We start from the raw sequence: 22,917 nt of genomic DNA on the forward strand, positions 1-22,917 counted from the left end.
GAAAGGCTTAAGTTTTGCAAATTACAGTGTCTGGAGACTAGGCATCGGCGAGGTGATCTGATAGAGGTGTATAAGGCTTTGAATGGCTTGAGCATGCTCAATGCCGATGGGATTCTTCCTCTTGCTCAGAATAATCACCTGAGAGGGCATAAATTCAAATTGAGGAAGGACGGATGTCGGATAGATGTGTGGAAATTTGCCTTTAGCCAGCGGGCAGTTGGGTTGTGGAATAGACTTCCATCACTTGTTGTTGAAGTTGATAGCCTAAACAAATTTAAGGCTCAGCTGGACAGGTATTTTGAACGAACGGAGGGGTGAAATGGGAGTAGTGGTTGTGTTTTTTTTTTTTTTTTTTTGGCTGATGCTGAATAAGCTTGCTTTCTTGCATCATGTGCCTCTAGTAATGCTAATGCTATGAAGTTTCAAACTCAGTGTATTCAACAATTCCATTCTGAAACTCGCTGAAGCAACTCGATCCCAAAATTGTAATGTGGTTGTAGTGTTTCCAAATGATGGTTATTCAAACGTTTCAATTCAGTTCAAGGATCTTGCATCTTAGTTGTGTTACAAGCATGATAGAATGTAAAGTTGTCTTTCTGATTTCTGATGCACAGGCCATCAATGCTTCTAACTCTCGACAATGCAACATATACCAGTTGCTGTTTAAGACTCTTATCGTAATCGAATACGATTTCTTTGAAAGTTCTACCCTGAGATTTATGAACCATCATTGCACAAGCTTCAACTAAAGGAAATTGGATTCTTTTGCATTTAAGCATTTTGCTTTTGAAAGATACTGTGGCAGAACATCTTGTAATCGGAGTCTAGCCAGATTTTAATATGCCACGATGCGACAATATGTGCGGGCAAGACTTGAGATGACCCTTAGTTCCAACATTTCTTGCTTTCGAAATGTAACCACAATCTTTTGATTTCTGTTTCTTCCATCTCAACGTGCTATAAAGTTCTGATCGCTCCATTGACCAGACCATCTTCAACATTGATGTTTGTAGTGATCATGTAAGGTTTCCAGTCGATAGATGCAATATGTATGGCAAACCTCTGGTCTCTGCTATGCTCATTTGACGGAGTTTTGTTCGCATACTAGTCATCTGTTCATGACTCTTGTAACCGGTGAAGTGAACATTGGCTGTATAATTGATGGTTGTGTTTCCGTCCAACGCTTGACCATATATTGAACAACATTGTTGTTACAATGAAACATACAAACAGCATTTGGTACTTGTTCCATGACAAAGTCTCTTGTTCTAAATCGACTTTCGATTAACTTCTTTTCTTCGTCTAATGTTTCTCTGTTTCCAATTTTCGTTAATATCCTGGAGAATACAATATCACTCTGTTTCATCGCTTGAACCAGTGGAAAGAAACTGAGAGACTGCCATAAAATTGCACCACTGATGGAATTCTTATGAGGCGTGAATATTTGCTTTGCATTCACTGGTGGAAACTGATGCAAATCTCCGCAAAATATGATATCTAAATTACCAAACACTCGATCGAATTCTCAGGTGATCTCTTGCAGGCTGGCATTGATCGTATGCAAAATGTCAGCTCCAATCATACTAACTTCATTGATGAATACTGCTCGAACATTTTGAAACGCGTTACCATAGAGGTGCAAAGTTTCTCGAGCAAGACCACATGTGTTCGCGTCATACCAACTTTGAATGCCGAATGAACTGTAGTACCATTGATCGCTATGGCCACCTTCCCTGTTGAGCTGCAGGTGACGATTACTTGCAGTAATCATTGCTGGTCATGACATTATCTGGCCGACGTACCTCAGCAGATAGTGACTGATATCATTTGCTGAAATCATTTCAGTATCATCATTGTTCCCTTAAAGTCTGTTATTAGCATCCTCTGTGATTCGACTTTGAACATATTCCTTGCATTTTGCTCGAGCATCCTCTTTATCTTCCATTTTGATGCAAAGTTTTCTACAATACTCTAATGTTTTGTCAATATCGATGTCCGACTCGTATCTTTTGCGGCAATTCATAAAGTACTCTTAATCTTCATTGTATATCTGAAGAAGCTAGTTTGAATTTAAGATATCAGTCATTTTCGAAAGGCCAGTAAAGTAAAACCATCTCACGTTTAAACTCTGCCAATTCAGACATTTCATAGTGGCGATACCTTATGATTCGCATCTGTTTTCTAGGTTTACATTGTCCCTTCATAACATTGTATTTTGCTGCAAAATCAGCCAAGCAAAGCTGACCAAGCTCTCCATCTTTTGGTCTTTTCTCATATTTCTGTATAATATTTTCATTCCATATGTAGGTAGAATCATCATCGAGATTTTCTTTAGTCATTTGCTTCTTGCTCTTCTTACTTTTCTGACGCTCGTGAGGCCAAGTAGTTGGAATGTACACAACTTGTCTACTAGCCTCAGACAGTGGCTGGTGAAGCAAATACCAAGCTGCCTCTTGCGATACTCATTTCAACACTGTTCAACATTTTAAACATTTTAAAATGTTTAAATTTGCAATTTGATCAACTCTTGATGCAAATGGCTTATGCTTCTGTTGGTTTTGTTAACATATTCTACAGCGTGTGATGCGCATGAATGTTCCTCGAGTATGAACTGTAAATCCATGTTCGAATTTAATATACCAGCTATCCAAGGATTGAAAGTATTCTTCAAAAGTTGTCATATTTCTTTTTATTAGAACGGTAGGTCTCATCAATCCTGATTGAATAACATCCAAGTAAGTTTTCATATCCAACTTGTGCTCTTCTAGAAACTGCTCGAGTGTATCATAATGTTTCTCTTCAAGATCTTTCTTATATTGTTTAAAATGACGTTTGAAACTTGAATGTTGATTGTGTGTGTTCTTGTGTGATTGAATGTCTTGTGTGTGTGTGTTCATCGATACTTGAGTTTGATCCATAGACCAATATGGAATATTGAATTTTCATTGATAATCATTCTTCTTGAAACAAGTAAATGTATGCTTGTGCAGTTGATTTGAGTAAGACGTCGGAAGATCCTAAGCATCGATGCTGCACAATTCATCTATTATTTCTAGTCTTTGGCGTATCTTCTGAAACCAATTCTTTAGGATCGTTTTGTAGCCACAGCAAAATGTGAGCATGCAGAATGCCATGATGCTGGAACTCTATACGCTTGAAGAAATCGATTACTTTGAATTTCCCAAAAGGATTGTACTTTTCGATTGCAGTATATGCATTATAATGTCAACTAGCTAATTGAATTATATTACACATGTGACTGGATCCTTGTTGACTAGCTTCGTATGCTGCAATGCTGTCAATTCTTTCATGGGATTGTCAACTTCTGTGTCTTCACTACTGTTTAGCCTGTGAAGTGGTTTCAAGAGATGTGGCCAGTGAACCTCCATTGCACTCAATGTTAGAAACATGGTTGTTTTGCCAAGTTGTCTGATCATAGCAAGGACATCTTTCTTGCGTTGAGACCAGTAATATACAGAATTTGGAATGGATTTGAGAAACGACAAGTTACGTTTGACACATTCTTCAACAAATCTTTGATCTTCTATCATACGTTTTGTTATGTTGGAAGTTTCTCCGACACATTTGAAAGTGGAATATAAACCTTCGGTTATTCTCAAGCATAAAATTTTCATCACCATGTATAGAATATGATGTGGCATAACTCCTTGGCGATCTTTTCGTCTTATTTCGCTAGTTGCCATCATAAACGGAGTAACATGTAATCTATCTTTAAATTTATGTGGGAGGCCTAAGTATATTGCTGGAAATGACAGTTCCTCAGCATGTTCATCGTAAACTATCAACATCGGTTGATTGTCTTGTCCAGGAGCAATTACAAGATATTTGTCTTCATTCCAATGCAAAGTGTGTTGCTGTGCCATAAGTAATCCGATTTCACTTTCGAAGTCACTTTAGAGAAGATGACTCGATCTTCTCTACAATGTTTACTGGTTCGCTATTGGTAACTCTCAATGAAACTGTATCAAGCAACTGACAGTCGACTGCGATGTTATAATATTTGTACGGAGGGGTATTGATTAAATACCTTAGCCTTGATTTGACAGTTACTTTTCTCACATATCCTTGCAAGTCGATTTTTGAATCAAATGCTTCTTGAAGTGAACGTTGAATGCATAATCGTTGTCTAAATCATGAGGCAACTCTAACCATATTATCCACATAGACTGGAACATTTATGACTTGTCTGATGATACCATAACTGCCAGTTTCATATTGCAAATGTTGAATCTGCGTGAATAGCAATCTAGCTGAAACCAACTGTTCGCTTGTACAGTTGAGCAGCGTAAAATTCGATGGAAATGGATGATATATGAAACCATTGTATTGCCAAGCATAAACGATGCCACATTCTCTGCTTCTGTAAATTCATTTTCAAGAATTTGTATATGGTTTGGCTTTGGTAATCTCAAATCATTCTGAAACCACAGTCTGTCGCAAACATTGCAGATATATCTGAACCACTTGTTCAAAAATGTTCTTTAAAATTCTTTTGAAGCTAACGTATAACGCTTTTGACGATCTTCATTTGCTGATTGCACTGTTGATGGCTGGACATCTACCTCTAATTGATGTTGCTTGTGTTTTCACTTACGACTCTCTTTTGCTTTCTGCCGCCGACTTTGGTGCTTGCAACGTTAGATTTGTGATTTTGTCAAAATCTTTGAACATTTTTAGTTGATATGACTTTCGGCATCATCACAACATTAACTAAATGTAACACAACCGCACTGCTCGACAAATGCGAAGTAACTGAAAGAAGTAGTTACTTTAATGAGTTGTTCAACTCTCGAAAACCCGATTTGAAATCTAGTTATATATGCTTGTAGAGCTCTCAAAGGGTAACAATTTTATTGCCTTTTGTTGCTTAATGTTTTTGTCTAACATTTATAGTTTTCAAGATATTGCAAAAACAAACTTGAAAATGCTTGAATTTTTCAACTCTCTCAAATTTGCATTGCTACTACTCTGGAACCATAAGGGCTACATCAAAACTATTTATAGATGTAAAAACTATGTTTCGTACTGAACAATTTTGTTGCTTACAGTTTATGTCTATATATCATAGTTTAGAAGTTATTGAAACTAACCAAGGCACAACGGCAAATGACCAAAATGTGAACTTTTCAGTTTTTTTGAAAACTTCATATCTGACAGCACAATTATAACCAGTTCCTTTTCATTCTCCACTTTCCTGAGTGTCGTCATCATCATCATCATCAGCCATTTTCAATCCACTGCAGGATGAAGGCCTCTCCAGCAACTTTCTAGTTCCTTCTGTTTTGAGCACTGGCCATCCATTTACTACCCAAAACTCACGAATTTCATCTATCCATCTCCACCTATGTCTTCCAGGTGTTCTTCTAGCTCCTCTTGGATACCATTCTGTTATTTTCTTAGTCCATCTGTCATCATGTCTTCGAGTTATGTGTCCTGCCAAAGACTATTTTAGTTCTTTAGTTTTGATAAGAATGTCCTTTACTTGAGTTTGCTGCCTAATCCATGTGTTTCTCTTCTTATCTAACAGTCTGATTCCCAATATAATTCGTTCCATTCTTCGCTGTGTAGTTCTCAGCTTCTCTTCCATTCTTTTGGTGAGTACCCAAGTTTCACTTCCATAAGTCATGCTGGGGAGTATACACTGGTTCATTATTTTACGTTTCAGACAAACTGGGATATTACTCTTCAGTATGTGACTATATTTCCTGAATGCTATCCATCCAAAATTTATTCTTCTCTTGACTTCCAGCCATTTATCATTATTACAGCTAATAACTTGTCCCAGATAAGTAATATGACTTCACCTTTTCAATTATTGCTCCTTCAATCATTATTGCCCTTTCTGTGGCATACTTGTTCATCATTACTTTTGTTTTAGCCATATTCATCTTTAGTCCAAAATCCTTACTAACTGTGCATAACTGATTAAGATTTTCCTCTAATTCTTTGGGATCGTGGCTTATGACCACAATGTCATCTGCAAATCGTAAATGGTTAAGGTACTCTCCGTTCACATTGACTCCTTTCTGCGACCAGTCTAATCTTCTGAAAGCTTCCTCAAGGGCATCAGTAAACAGCTTCGGAGATATTGTGTCTCCTTGTCGAACTCCTTTCTCAATTTTAAATTTCCTACTGTCTTTATCTAGTCTAATAAAGTAAGTAGCACTCTCATATATTTCCTTCAAAATCATAATATATGGGGAATCTATGCCTTGTCTTTCCAGTGCCCGAAACATTGCCTTTGCCGTATGGAGTCAAATGTCTTTTCTAATTCAATCCACAAATGCCAGGCATAATGGTGTTTTATATTCATTTGCTTTCTCCATTAGCTGTGATATTACGTGAAGGTGGTCCATAGTTGAGAATCCTGTCCTAAAGCCAGCTTGCTCTTTTGGTTGATTCTCATCAAGTATTCTTTCTAATCTGTTAATAATGACCCTTGTGAACAACTTGTAGATGTGGGATAACAAGCTAATTGGTCTATAATTTCCAATTTCTGATTTATCTCCTTTCTTATGCAGCAAAACAATGATTGCATTATTCAGCTGCTTAGGCGTCACACCTTTTCTAATGCACTTTGTGAAGAGCCTTGCCAGTTTTTGTGTTATGTCTCTTCCTCCCAATTTTAACAACTCTACAGTAACTTCATCTTCCCCTGGGGCTTTCTGATTCTTCATTTTCTTCAATGCATGTTCTAGCTCATCAGGAAGAATATCGGGTATGTTGTATGTATTGCTACTTTGCAATCCATCTTCCCCACTGCTGGCATCATTCCCCTGCTCCTTGTATAATTCTCTATAGTAGTCTTCTGCTATTTGAATTATGCTTTCTCTGCTGTTTATAAGTACACCATCGCTATTCTTCAGTTTCAGTATCATTTGTCTTTCTGTATTACTGCTCATGGCTGCTGATTTAAATCCTTTGTTTCCCCTTAATGCTTGTTCTACTTTTCTTGTGTTAAATCTTCTTATGTCCTCTCTGAGTCTCTTTCTAATGGCTTTGCACAACTCAGTATACTCAATTTTCTTCCTGTCAGTGTTTTTCTTGCTCTTCATTTCTCGTCTTCGGTTCATCATGACAAGTGTTTCTTGACTAATTTTTTCTTCTTTGGATTTCTTTTTCCCTATAGGTTTCTTGGGCTTTATCACTTTCAGAAAGTTGTAGTATTCCTCGTCGATATCTTGGTCCTGAGCAATCTGCAGAAGCTCAAACTTGTTCTTAAGTTCCAGTACATACTGCTTTTTCTCCTCCTCTGTTATCTCAAAGACCTTTGTATTATTTACTCGAGTCAGTTTTTTCCTTTCCTTTCCTACATCTATATCAAGTGTACATCTTACCACTCTGTTATCACTTCCAACATTTACCTTATTCAGGACGGTAACATCATTCACAATATATCTTCTGTTAGTGAGGATGAAGTCGATTTCATTGGTTGTTAATCCATTTGGACTCTTCCATGTCCACTTTCTGTTCACCCTTTTCTTGAAAAAAGTGTTCATTACCGACAGTCCTTGAGATTCTGCAAATTCCACAAGTCTTTCACCTCTTATTTCTTTCACCAATTCCAAAATTTCCTATAGTTCCACTTTCTGTGCTGTTTTGCGTTTTTCCAACCTTAGCATTGAAGTCCCCCATAATAATAGTGTAGTGGGTTTTCTGCTCAACTAAAAGACTCAATTTCGGTGTACATTTCTTCAACCTCTTCATCATCATGGCTCGATGTTGGTGCATAAATCATTATAATCTTTAGCTTGTACCTCTTAGAAATCTTGAGTATTAGTCTTGACACCCTTGGTGATGTACTTTTGAATTCGAAAATGTTGTTTTTGAAATCTTTATGGACCAGAAACCCCACTCCACCTTCACTCCTTTCATTGTTTCCATTTACAGCAGATTTCCACTTGATAAACTTACAAGTGATTCATTTCTTCTTGTTTCAGCCAAACCGATGATATTCCAATTCAAATTTTCTAATTCCTTTTCCAGCTCTAATATCCTGTCTTCACCGATGAGTGATAACAGGCCAAGTTCAGTTTCCGTGCATGGCAGCCTGGTCGTAACCAGAGATTCTTAGCACCCTCTGCTTGCACTCTGATCCTCTCGCTGCCGTAAGAGGGAGAGTGAAAGCTGCTGGGGACTGAGGGCCATTTGTTTTGTTGTGCTGTCATATGCTGGAGGGTTTGGTCTTTTCCTCTTCACGCTGACCAGGCGTCTTGAAGAGAACCACTCTACACGTTCGTTACCACCTAAGTGACGTAACAGGGCTTACCATCGAGAAGGTGTGCATGAGTGGATTTTAGGGAGGCAGGCCAACCGGACTTCTCCTAAATCTTCTGTAATAGAGAGATATTGGATCCATCAGTGTTTTAGACTGAGTGTCTGATAACACACAGGATACTTGTTCCCCTCTGTTCCCTGAGTGTAGTACTGCACAATTGGTATATTACTCTGGGGTAACATACCAATTGTGCAGCACTTTGCATTTGTCAAAGTTCAACTTCAATTGCCACCTCTCAGCCTGTCTGCTCATCTTTTCCAGATCCTATTGCAATAGCATACTGTCCTTACTGTCATTAACAACTCTACCAACCATCGTATCGTCTGCAAACTTGGACATTAATGTATTTAAAGCCTTAAACACCCCAGTGTTCATACTTAGTTTCCAGATGCTGCAATTTGCAGGACTGAAGACTTCCTTGATAAGTACGCCCTTTTGTTCTCCATGCTTATCTCATTGCTCTTCTCTCCACCCATTACAACAGATCCTTGTCATTCCTAGAATGAGGCTTTCAGACCTGTATGCAGTACTCAAGTACAGCCTAATCACTGCCGTATACAACAAGATAATTATTTCCTTATTTCTGCTCTCAGAATTCCTGGATATAATTCCTATTTATATATGGAACTGCACATATAACATTCAAAAGTGATTGTTATTATTTAAGGTTGTTGATTGTCATCTGCAATTAAAGTCATCTGCAATTAAGTAACATTTCAGGAGCTTTGCTGGAACCGAGCATCAGATCATATATGGCTGCATAAATGTCAGAAAAACAAATTGTTACAATTAATTATTAATTCATTTATGCATGATTACAAACATCAGTTATCTTTAATTTGTAAGTTTTACTCAAATAAATGTATAACTGGCCTGGCATCCTACATTCTACTTTTACTTTATTTTACAACTTACAAATTACAGATAATTTGATAGTTACTACAAATATCACCCACAGTGTGCTTGCACATGGGGGTTATACCCAGGATTACTAACAATCCCACCATCGTGAAGGTGCAAGTGGAGGATTTGGCTGTCACAGACCGTCCCGACTTACACCGAAATTAGGTCCACTTGACTTGACTTGAGTATGACCCAAATATCAATTCCATCGGCATTTTAGACTCCCAGGTAGCAAAATCAGCTTGTCTGGCATATCTGGGAGAATGCCTGCGACAACCTCAGATATGCCAGACAAGCTGTTCTTGCTACCTGGGAGTCTAAAATGCTGATGGAATTGATATTTGGGTGATACTCAAATCAAGTCAAGTGGACCTAATTTCAGCGTAATTTGGGACGGTCTGTGACAGCCAAATCCTCCGCGTGCACCTTCACGATGGTGGGACTGTTAGTAATCCTGGGTATAACCCCCATGTGCAAACACACTGTGGGTGACCACCCAGGTTTGAACCAACGTAAGCAGGGGTAGAGGTGTGGTGCCCACACCACACGGAGGAATGCTGCCCCTCTGTGTTACCAGGCAATACTAGGTGGTAGATGACTCATCAACCGGTGCAATACCACCACTTTGTTTATTGGAAATCACAAGACACCAAAAGACATCAGTTTGACTGATGTCTTTTGAGATTATGATGGACATCATGGTGAGATCCAAACTTTCTTACAGTTCGAGGGTATAGCTCTAAAACAGTGTTCGCAGGCCGGCTATTAGTTGGTACACTGGACCAAACGTATTGGTAACTCTCTAGGAGGCTTCCAGATCAGCTAGTGTATAATCTTGCTACTTCTGTTCTGCCAAATAGTGACTGGAGGGAGTATGAGTAGTGTGTATGTTGGGTGGGGGCCATTGTCGAGGCCCGCTATGTCAAGGATCTGGGTATATTCTTACCATGTGTAAGCCATATCCACACATTTCATTACTTCATACAGCATGTCCCTCACCACTTTTTCTTACAATTGGATTCGCCACGAACTGTCAAACTAATAGAGCAAGCTTATCTGCAAAAAGATCTAAACCTACCAAACACTTTCTAGTTCATTTCACAAATATACTTGATCTCAGCTCTAATCTCAACGATATCCATTTCCACCAACAGTGTGCCAAACCCCATGTACTTTTTCTGACAGAATCTCAGTTATCGGTTGATTCAACCACTGCTCATCCAAGTTGCCCAAATTATTCGCTGTATGATTCCCTTCGCCTCAAAGGTGGTACTTGTGCAAATGTTCTTTCCAGTATTCCCTGTCACAGACTTGGTAATTTGGAATCTTCTCTGGCTTAAAATCTCTTTACCTCATTCTGTCAAATTCATCTGTTCCCTCTACTGTTCTCCCAACTCCACTAATCACTTGCTCTTTGACTTCCTCTCTTTGCAACTTGACTTTCTCCTGTCCAACTTTCCTAACAGTGAGGTAATTTTCTTTTGTGATTTTAATGCTCACAACTACAGCTGGCTTCCATTGTCCAGTCACACAGACCCAGCTGGTCGAGATGCTGAGGCTTTTGCAATTATTAATGACCTCACATAATTGTTCATTTACCTACCAGAATACAGGAAAATCCTTCATAAAGCCAACATGCTTGATCTTTTTCTTACAAACAACCTTTCTAAGTACATGGTCGAAGTGAGTGGTCCTTTAGGTACTTCAGATCACAACTTGGTGATTGTCTCTTCTCCAATGGAGCCTTTATCTCATGCTATTCCCAACCTCGTGTTGTTTGGCATTACAAGAATACAAAATGGGATGACCTGCAAGATTTCTTTTCCTTGGTCAGATTACTGTTTCAAAACTTCTGATGTCAACTATTGCTCAGATCGTGTCAGTGGTATTATTCTTGTAGGACTGGAATCCTTTATTCCACACTCCACTTTTAAATCTTGTCCTTTATATAAACCTTGGTTTTTCAATAAATGTGCTAAGGCTGTTCAAGAGAAGAATGTTGCATATCGTAATTGGCTTGTTTCCAATTCTTCAGTTTCATTTTCTGCCTGCACCAAAGCTCACAACAATTGTAAAGCAGTTATTAATCAGTCCAAACTAGATTTTGAACATACTTAGCGTAGAAAACTTTCATCTTGCCCTAATGGTAGCTGAGCCTTCTTGTCTCTTGCCAAAGTTATTGGCTGCAACTTTTGCCCTTCCCTGCTTCCACCTCTTTCAAAACCAGATGGTTGTATTGTCACTTCAGCCAAGGATAAAGCTGACCTGCTAGCATCCCATTTTTCTTCCAACTCATTTATTAATGATCTTGGTAGAACATCTCTCTCCCCATTCCCAACACACTCCCTTCAATGCTTCCTGTGGTCTTCCGTCAAAAGGATTCAGAAGGATTTTGACGAATCTGGATGCTAAGAAAGCTGCAGGTCCTGATGGTATTTCTCCACTTCTTCTCAAAACCTGTGCTCCTTAGCCTGTTCTTTGCTGCCTTTTTTCACTTTCTTTATTCCAAAGGTGTTTTTCTTTCTGCTTGGAAATTTGCTCATATCCAGCCAGTTCCTAAAAAAGGGTGACAAATCCTTCCCATCCAATTATCGTCCTATTGCAATTACTTCTACTCTTTCTAAAGTAATGGAGAAATCAATTAACCGGCAACTGTTAAACTATCTAGAAACATTCTGTCTGATCAACGATCGCCAGTATGGATTTTGTCAGTGTTGATACACTATTGATATTGTGGCTTATGTTACCCATTTATGGACAAATTCAGTGGAAAAGTTCAGTGAAACACAAGCAATTGCTGTTGACATATCAAAGGCTTTTGATCGTGTTTGGCATAAACGCCTTCTAAACAAGCTTTCATCTTATGGTTTTCCAACTGTTTTTTGGAATTCGTTATCCAGTCTGATACTCCGTCTGCTCCAGTCTGATACTCCGTTATCCAGTCTGATACTCCGTCTGATACTCCGTCTCCGACTGCTCACTGAAGGTGATGGTAGATGGCTCTCTGTCTTCTAATTCTCCACTAATGCTGGTGTCCCCGAAGGTTCAGTTCTTTCCCCCACTTTTTTCCTCTTGTATATTAATAACCTTCTTCCATTGACCAGAAATCCTATCCATAGTTTTTATAGCAGATTCCGCTCCACTTTTCAGTTTGAGAAAACGTGCCCTGCTCAATCAGCTTCAACTTCTCTAATAAAAAAAAGGTAAAGTGCAGCCATTATCAACCCACTGCAGGATGGAAGCCTCCTCAACAATTCATGCTGAGGGAAATGGACCATAATCTGCCACGCTGGTCCAGTGCGGGTTGGGAGATCGACAGTATTCAGCAGTCAGGGGCTTGAAACCTGGTCTACTCAAAGAGCGTGTGCTACTGCACTCCCGCTCCTGACCACTCGGCTAGGAGGCCGTTACCAATTCCTTAAATTCTGATCTCTAGGTAATTTTACACTGGGGCAAGGACAATTTAGTTGATTTCAGTCCTTCTAAAACTCAGTCCTGTCTTACATCTTGCAAAAAGGATTCTTCTGCTCCTATGCTTATCTTTGGTGACACTCTGATTTCTAGGCAAGATGATATATCTCTTTTGGGGGATTACCCTGACTTTTAATCTCTCTCTCTCTCTCTCTCTCTCTCTCTTGGCACAAGTACATTACAAATATTGCTTCCTCTGCATCTAAAAAAACTTGCTTTTCTCTTTCGCTCTCAGCATTACTTTTCTTCTAAATAGTGTTCACTCTGTATAAATCACAAATTTGTTCCCACATCTGGGGTGGTGCTCCCAAAACCTCTCTCAGGCTTCTTGATTCCATTCAGAAGAGGGCAGTTAGGTTAATTAATGACTCATCTCTAACAGTCTCTGCACTCGCTGTCTCATAGACTTAGTGTTTCTGCTGCATGCCTCTTCTACAGATACTTCCATAGGCACTGTTCTTCTGAATTAGCTTCTATAATTCCTGCTCTCTCTTTCAAAACAGTCCGAACACATGCCGCCACCAGCCAACATCTATTTACTGTCCAACTTCAAACTCACAGAACCAACTTTTCATCTTCCTCGTTTATTCATTCAACTGCCGTTTTCTGGAACAACCTTCCTTCAATACGTATTTCCGGAAAATTACAGTCTACAAAAGTTCAAGTCCAATGTCAACAAATATCTTCTTTCGCCTTCTCAACCTTCAACCCAAGCACGGTACTAAGTACTATAGGTTCTAACACCTCTCGTGTTTGGGGTTTACATAAAAAAAAAAAAAAAAAAAATTGTGGCTTAAGCAATAGGTCTTGTCCTCCACCAGTAAATCACAGCATGACATTTTTGTAAACTTTCAGTCATCCAGAAAATAAACTGAAATGTACTGAACTCTACATGTACTATTGTATTTGATTTTATTTTTATTTTTATTTTTTTTTATTTCTAACTTTTATTATTATTTTTTTTAAAACCAAAATTATGATTGTTTCCTAAGAGTTCTGTTCCCTTTGCCCAAATATGTACACTTATCCTCAGTGCCTTGAAGGATGAGATGTGACCTTTACCAGGTTTGGTGTGTTTATTAATCCTTGTAAACAGTCAGTTATTTGTTTATTTTTTTGAAAACTGCAGTTTATAGGTGGAGGCAAGGGAGAGTCATGCTGCCATTTACAAGATTTTCCGTTACTCACTTAGCAATTTACATGTTCCTCTAGTGAACAGAAAAAATAGTTAACAGCACCCCCCCTCCTTTGTACTTGAAAAAAATCCCCCAATTTGAATCTCTAAACCAAACTTTACATTAACTTAGTTCTGAGAATAACAGTCATGAAAAGAGGGTTAGAGAAGTTGGTCTGAAGAGAATGACTAGCATGAATATGGTATCTTTTCAAACCATTCCATTAAATTTTGGTCCCTGCAGAGGTGGTTACTGTTAGTTTTACAGTATTTAGTGTAAAGCCGTTCAATTGCAGAAATAATTTTGCATGATTTATCTTATATATTAAAAAATATTGGACAATCACAATACCCACACTAGAGGCATCATTTCTTAGGCAAGTATTGTTACCCACTGGACGACCAGTCTGGGAGTATGGATTAATATTTTGGCTCTATACTGGTGCATGTTAATCTCCACTTTTGTTCTGTGGAAATTAATGTGGATCAGATTAATATATTATTTAATAACAATAAGAAATTACTCCTTAAAATTTAGGCTGCCCGACAAGGTAAAATCCTTGTTTAAGGTGAAAATAGAAGTTGTAGCACAGGGTGGTGCAAGGCCAGTATAGTTCCAGGAAAGCAGTAATTCCGCTTATATTTTGTGCTATACTGGCAGTCAATGCTTAATAGGTATTTCACCAAGAGCTCTTTCAGACCATGTGCCACACTGTTTGGTAAATATGCATCAATTTTTTGGAACAACTGCTATTCTGAATTAAGGTATATAATGTGTATGTTGAGGCTAACTTATTTTTACAATCCTTAGAGTACCATCAAATCATATATGACAAATATATATATATATATATATATATATATAGTTATGGTAATTTCTGGTTTGTAAAAATCAATTTATCTAAGGGTTTGTGGGAGCAAATCTTTTATAGACTGGCTATCTGTATATGGTGAAATTTTAATGTTTTAATGCATTAAAAACAGATAAAATATTGAGTTCTAATTAATTTTAACTAATTAATTTAATTTCAATTTAATGCACTTGACAAACTATAAATCACAAATGTATTACCATTTTGGAAGCAAATCCTTGTACTGTATAGGCTGAGACTATAATGTTATGGTGAAATTTAATGTTTAGCATTTAAGAACAGATAACATATATTTATTTAATTAATTTTAACTAATTAGCACTATTTCAATAATACACTTGATAAACTATACATCACAAATGTATATCCATTTTTAACTTTAGGTGATGGATGGAACAGAGGAAGAATGGAGTCATGCAAAGGAAGCATTTCCAAAGAGACATCTAGAGTGTGATGATGAAAATACATCTGTACCTTTTCCTGCTCTTCCAGGAGAAGGATTATGTAATTTGGGACATACATCTGATAGTGTTATAGCTCTCTCAAACTATCGTTTTTTTTATATGAGTAAAGATACGCTATTTAACATTCCTCTGGGTCTCATTGAACAAGTGGAGTGTCAGTATATGGTTACTTTGCTGATTTATTGCAAAGATGCTCGAACTCTGAGGTAGCATTTGGTTCTTTATTAATATTTATTCATGTATGATAAATATTTTAGTACCTAATTGTTATTGATTGATGTCTTTGTACATATTTAATTGAAAATGAAATTTAGAAAAAGGTTATGCTGAAGTAAATTGAAAAAAAAAAGTGTTTAATAGTTTTAATTCTCTGCACAGAAAGTGGGACATTTATAAAAGATTTTGCTGTTGTTATAAAACACTATGCCAAAAATTAGTGTCTAGTTGTTTTGGTATTAGATTGACCATGCAGTTATAAGGAAGCCCAAGCTTTTGTCGGACCAAACAAAAAAAGGAACAAATAGAAATAGTTACCTATTCGGCTGTCATCATGTGCTCTGTCCTATCTGGAAAGTTTGAAATTTAATCCCAATTCATGGCGTTTTCTTATGCCTGTTAAGTAAATCTTCATATTGATTATTCTTAATATTATTACTTGTAATATGTACAACAGTATCACGTTTTGTGCCCTTAAAAGATTTTGATATGATATACTTGGATTTCAGGAAGGCTTTTGGTACTGTTACATATAAAAGACTGCTGTACAAATTGGAGCAATGGTATTAAGGGCAAGTTGCTGCTCTAAATAAAGTGATGGTTTGTGGGAGAAGACAGAGTGGTAATCAATGGATACTGCTCTTCGTGGACTAGTTCTTAGTGGAGTCTCCCAGAGTTCGGTGTTGGGCCCATTGTATTTTTCTATATTTATCAATGATATTAATGAAGGCATATTAGGCTCAACGTCCAAGTTTGCAGTGATGTAAAGGTTGGCAGGGTTTTTAATGACAATAATTACAGTATTCTGCTGCAACAGATCTAGAAAAGTTGGGCAGATGGGCTGAAAAGTGGTAACTGAAGTTTAGCATTAATAAATGCAAAGTTCTGCATATGGATAGCAGTAACCCCAGGGTAATGTACCAACTGTGTGGTACTACATTCAGGATAGTGTAGAATGAAAAAGACCTTGGTGTTATTGTGTGGTCAGATATGAAGTTTTCAGAGCAGTGCAGACAGACTGCCAGTGCAACTCATGTGATCTTGTCAATGATATACAGAAACATTGCTAGCAGAGATAAGAAGGTGATTATCCTTTTGTACAAGGCAATTGCTGGAAGGAGTACAGAGAAGGGCAACGAGATTTGGAGGGGAACAGAGGTGCTCTTACCAAGAAAGGCTTCAGTTCCGCAAATGGTTAAAATTTACAATAGGGTACGCATACCTTGAATTTTCCGAGGACGTGATGCTGTGTTTGGCAGGCGGTGCTTCTCCGAAGAGGTCATGTGATGTGCATGTCGTTGCTTCCGATCATGTGACTTATGACATAATTTGGTCATGAGACATACGTGCAGAGACAACTGATGAGACTGCACATTGCTGTAGTAAGCTGGTCACATGACATCAGTGGCATTATGGCCGCACTTTTCTTTGAACTCAGCAACCAGCAGTCTGACAGAATGTATATCAATGGCACTATTCCACTGCTGCTTTCCTCAGATGTCGGCAACAGCAGTCAGAAAATGCAGGCATCCTCTTGTACACATGCAAAGTAGTGCTAAAATGAATGCATTTTTTCCACAGGCTACGTGCCTGTCACACACACATATGCCCACAGAACTGACTAAAGTTTCGAAAGCCAGTCACGTGGTGACACGTCATAAACACAATTGTTACACTGGTCATGTGACATGCTGGTTGCTTTCACGGATCTCGGCGACAAGCATGGAGAATATGTGTACCCGCTTCTACACCTTCGTAGAATGCCACGCAAGTGTTCTACAGTGAATGATGTCTTTCCCCTGAAAACACAAAGCTAACAGGAAACACATCAAAGAGAATATTTTGGATGAAAACACATCAAAAATCCACGGAAGGGATGCTCTCTTGTAAAAATTAATGTTCTTAAGATAAAAGCAAATATTCTTAAGATAAAATCACACTACGCATCGGATGGACGGGATAACATATTCCCAAGATTTTAAAACACACCAGTATGAAGAGGTTACAGTATGCAAAGTAGAAGGAATGCGAAGATTAAAAGGATTTGTCATCCTTTCTTGGATTTTTGCTTTTTTCTAATTGTCGATGGCACCAACTGTCCATTCACAAAAAAGTAAAATGCATCAATCAAAAAGAATACTTAGGATAAAAACACATCAAAAATCCACGGAAGGGATACCCGCTTCTAAAAATTAACATTCTTAAGATAAAAACACACACTTAGATTAAAAAAAAAAAACAAAACTCTACAGAAGGAGTACGAAAATCCTTTTAATATTTACAACGTATTTATATGTTATTGTGCTTTGTTGATGTGGTTTTTTGTGCTGTGTTTATTTTACATAAAATAAATATTTTTTATTTATAAAAAAAAATAAGATTTTTTAATTAGAACATTGCGTAAACTGATTGGGCCTAAAGAGGGCAGTAAGAAGAAAATTTCAATCAAAATTTTAAAAATATATATGGCGAAAATTTCAACTTGGAAATGATATTAAAATAAAAATTACTATTTTGCTCCCAGGGATGGGGGTTGGTTATTCCACTGGGGGTGAAAGTCACGAATCTGGAAAAATTCCAATTTTATTTTTCCCCCCTTAATACTATACATACCCGCTTGATCTAACAAAATTTCAAGGAAAAATTCTTTGCTCTCACACAGTGTCGAATCCAGGAGGATGACTGGGGGTGAGTTTCTACTCTGGTAGATTATATTCCTCCCACCCGGTGAAAAATAGGAATTTTTATTTTAATATGGTAACGTTACATTATCAGAAATATGAATAAATAATGTGCTTGATACATATGCAAAGATGAATAAGATTATTATAGTACTTAAACTTTAGATTATAATTAGTATGATTTCGTGCAAATTTTAATCTGTGATTTCGGTATATTAAATTGATTATAAATAAATAAATAAATAAATTTTCTGTTTATACTCCGGGACGACCAAATGGTCAGAGGAGTTCACAAGATAGACAGAATACAAGAAACAGCACCGTATTCAGTAGTCACGGGCTTGAACCCCGGTCACTCAAGGCACGTGTACATATGCACCCGCGCGCCTGACTACTAGGCTACGGCGGCCTCCTTGATTATTGTTTTCTTGTATTCTCTTATTATAATATTCATAAATATACAGAGTTCTTTGTAACATATACATACGCTGTAAATATATACACATGTATATCCACAGAACTAACTCAAGTTTCGCAAGCTGGTCACGTGACATCGATACTCCTAAAATGGTACCCCATCGTTAGAACCGTTAAACATAATATTGAATATGTTATCATATTATACTTAAAATATTTTTTTATACTTTTCATTTATTTATTATTATTATTTTTTTTTTTTCGAACAGTGTCACTTCAATTGAACATTTAAATAATTAAAAAACTTCAGTTGCAAGTAATTTAGAAATACGATTCTTACTGATCTCAGCGACAGGCACAGAGAGATAGAGAATAGGGTATCCTCTTCTATACCTTATAGAAGAGTTTTTCCTCTTGCTCAGATTACACACTTGAGGGAACATAAATATAAATTAAGGAAGATGGTTGCAGAATAGATGTGCAGAAATTTGTGTTTAGCCAGTGAGTGGTTGATTTCTGGAACAAGCTTCTATCTGTCATTGTGGACATTGGTAGCTTAAATTAAATAAAGTTAAGGAAGAACTAGATAAACTTTTGAAGGAATGGATAGGTGAAAGAGTTTATTATTATTATTTTTTTTGGTTGATGTTGTATAAGTTTGCTTTCTTGCATCAAAAAGACCTGGGGTAATTGTGCAGTCAGATATGAAGTTCTTTGAGAAGTGCAGGCAGGCTTACAGGACAGCCCATGGAGTTTCGTCTGTGATATACAGGAACTTTGCTAGCGGAGATATGGAAGTGATTTTCCCATCATACAAGGCAATGGTTAGGCCACATCTTAAGTACTGCAAACAGGTCTTGACTTGGTGCATTATACCTTCAGACACTGATGCTCCATGAAACCCTAAAACAAGCAAACAGACAAACAAACAAAAGCATACAGGTCTGGAGGTCTCATTTTAGGAAAGATGTAGATCTGGATCGGGTGTAGAGAAGTTCAACAAGATTGAATGGAATGAAAGGAATGTGCAGAGGTTTGCCTGTAGTCATCTGGTAGTTGTTTGTTGGAACAAACTTCCATCTCTTGCTCTGGAAGTGGGTATAGTTGAATAAATTCAAGAAAAAAAAGAGCTAGACAAATTTTTGGAGAGGATGGACAAATGACATGACAGTGTTTTTTGGTTGATGCTTTATAAGCTTGCTTTCTTCCTTCCTTCCTATGCCACTACTACTACTACATTATGTCCATCTGTAGCCGGGTCTGCATATGTGCTACACATAGCACGTAAGATTCTTGATTTGTTGAACTATTTATGGTTGGTTCCTTTTGAGTCAAGGCATCCTCATTGTTGGGATTTATGCTTTGCTGGTCTACTCTGAGACGTAACTTCATAAGAAAAACGAAAAAAAGGATAGGTGTACCTAATAATGTGGCCATTCAGTGTACTGCAGATATATGTTAGGCCCCAAATTGGTTTCCCATTAATTGTGAGTGTTAACTTTCCCATCAACATGAAAAGTACACTTGTCATTGAAAACACCATGTTCAAATGTGCCTTATTTTTGTATGAAAAGAAATCTCCTTATATAATATATTTGTGCATGTCAAGGATATGTGTATATTTAATTTATATTTATTTTTTTGTGTCTTTCTCAGATGTGTGTTTCCAACACCCGAGGACTGCTGTAAATGGCATAAAAGACTGTTAACTGCTTTAGTGCCTACTGATGAGCTGAAAAATTTTATTGGGTTTTCATTTTTCTTGTGGTGTAAGGCTGAGCAGAGTGATTTGTTTCAGCAACTTAAATTACGTAAGTTCCATTTGTTAGTTGTTAGCATATATTCATTGAACTATTTATATTAATTTATAATTAATTATTAATATTACATATTTAAAATAATTTTGAATTGTACAGAGAAGTACTTATATAGGTCTCTGATGCTGTGGTCCATCCCAAAGTTTCAGGTTTGCTATGGTATTCTGTTATGATAGTGGAAAAGATGAGTCAGATGGAAGTGGGTTACGTTGTCATATTTTATTATGAGCAGTAATTGCCTGATTTATAAACATGTAATCTCCTGAAAGAATTTTTGGCAGCACAATTTTGATTTGTGGACTTGTCGACACCTGCATAGCATATTTTTTTTTATAGTAAAATGAATGAAAATGAAAAATGCACAGTGCAGTTTTTTTGGGAAATTACAATGTTAATTTTGCAAAATATTTTCTTTATTTTGTTCATCCTGTAAACTCGAGTGTTTCAGTTAGGAAACTGAAAATCGACCACAGAACACACTCAATTTACAGAAAATATACATGGAGCAACATGGCCTTAGTTGCTTAGCCCCTAAAAAACTCAACAACACTTTATTTTGTTTTTTTTTTTCTTCTTTATTTTCTTTAAAATTTTCTTGTTAATCTAGGATTATGACATATGAATATTAGCATTAGTTAGCATTAGTTGAGGCATATGATGCAAGAAAGCAAGCTTATAGAGTGTCAGCCAAAACAAAAAAAAAAAAATTAAAAAAAAATAAAAAAACTCCTTCCCATTTCACCCATCACTCCAATGTTTGTTTAGTCCAGCCTTAAATTTATTTAAGCTATTAACTTCCACAACAACAGATGGAAGTCTGTTCCAGCAATCAACTACCCACTGCCTAATGGCAAACTTCTGTACATCTGTTCTACAACTGTCTCTCCTCAATTTGAATCTATGCCCCCACAGGTTCTTAATCTGAGCAAATGGAAGTATCTCATTAGCATTGAGCCTGCTGAAACCATTCAAGGCCTTGTACACCTCAATCAGATCACCTTGCAGATGCCTAGTCTCCAGATCTGCAACTTACAGAATTTAAGCCTCTTCTGGAAAGAGAACCCCTTTGTTCCTCTCACCAATCTTGTTGCCCTTCTCTGTACTTGTTCTAGCACGCCTCCTTAGCCAGGTGAGCAGGAGCAGCAGTGCATAGCAAATGCTTTTTGATTAGACCAGGGTTCGAGCCCGTGACCACCAAATACGGAGGATGCGGAAAGGTCAGGGAATGACCACTGCATATCCCTGGAGCAATATGGCCTTAGTTGCTAATGCTCCTAAAAACAAAAATAACAACAGCAACAACAACTCTTTCTAGCAACTCTACATCCTTCCTAAAATGAGGCCTCCAGACCTGTATGCAGTACTCAAGGCAATGGCTTGACCATTGCCTTATATAAGAGGATAATCACCTCTCTCTCTCTCTCTGCTAGCAAAATTCCTATATATCACTGACAAAACTCCATGACCTGCTCTGGCAGCCCATCTGCACTGCGCAGAGAACTTCATATCCGACTGCACAATTACCTCCAGCCCTTTTTCATTCTCCACCTTCCTGAGTGTAGTACCACACAGTTGGTATGTTTCTCTTGGGTTACTGCTACCCATATTCAGTACTTTGCACATGTCAATATTAAACTTCAGTTGCCACTTCTCAGCCCATCTACATAACTTTTCTAGATCCTTTTGCAGTAGCATACTGTCTTTACTATCATTAACAACCCTGCCAACCTTTGTATCATCTGCAAACTTGGACATTAAGCTTGATATACCTTCATCGATATCAATAATCAATATACAAAACAACAATGGGTCCAGCACTGAACCCTGAGGGACTCCACTAATAACATTAGGCCATGTAGAGCAGTGTCCATTTATTACCACTCTCTGCTGTCTCCCACTTAACCATCCCTTTATCCATTGCAGCAACTTGCCCTTAATGCCCATATCACTCCAATTTGTATAGCAATCTTCCATATGCAACAGTATCAAAAGCTTACCTGAAATCCAAGTATATGATATCAAAATTATTTTTTCATCCATTTCCTTTGTGACCACATTGTAGTATCCAATCAATTTGGTCAGACAAGATTTCCCCTTAACAAATGCACGCTGTGTCTGAACTATTACTGCAGTCTTGTGTAAGTGATCCTGTATCACCTCTTTAACCAGTGACTCCATTATTTTCCCCATAACAGAAGTTAAACTCACAGGTCTATAATTACGTGTCACCCTTTGAACCCCTCTTTGTGAATTGGGGATACATTTGCACATCTCCAGTCCGTGGGGACCTCCCCTGAATCTAAGGATGCTATCATAATTATGGCTAATTGTTTGCTTACTTCTCTTGCTGCCTCCTTCAATAAAACTGGATAGCTGATTTTCATCAGCCCCAGTTGCCTTTTTTATGTTTAACTTCAACAATTTCTCCTCCACTTTGCTCTCCATTCTTACAAAATCATTTAGCTCCCTGTTAGTTTAGTAAACTTCTGTCCTCCCCTTCCTTTCAGAATTCCTCATGTGTGAGTGTAGATGCAAAATACTCATTCAGTTTGTCAGCTGTCTGACCAGGATCATCAACAGTCAAACCACCAATATCAAGTGGA

At 37.5% G+C, this 22,917-nt stretch overlaps 1 protein-coding gene across 3 annotated transcripts in view; it reads left to right on the forward strand.

The window, feature by feature from the left end:
* LOC150089581 (phosphatidylinositol-3,5-bisphosphate 3-phosphatase MTMR4) overlaps positions 1 to 22,917 on the forward strand; it is a 371,703-nt gene that overhangs the window by 15,698 nt on the left and 333,088 nt on the right. For all 3 annotated transcript variants that reach the window (XM_090389550.1, XM_090389552.1, XM_090389551.1), the window contains exons 2-3: positions 15,103 to 15,389; positions 20,154 to 20,308. In XM_090389550.1, coding sequence (XP_090245676.1) covers positions 15,106 to 15,389; positions 20,154 to 20,308 — 439 coding nt within the window. In that variant the 5' untranslated portion in view covers positions 15,103 to 15,105. The remainder of the gene's footprint in view (positions 1 to 15,102; positions 15,390 to 20,153; positions 20,309 to 22,917) is intronic.

This window comes from Mastigoproctus giganteus, chromosome 2 (assembly GCF_048544385.1).
Source record: "Mastigoproctus giganteus isolate SK-2022 chromosome 2, ASM4854438v1, whole genome shotgun sequence".
In the NCBI taxonomy this organism is placed as follows: domain Eukaryota; kingdom Metazoa; phylum Arthropoda; class Arachnida; order Uropygi; family Thelyphonidae; genus Mastigoproctus; species Mastigoproctus giganteus.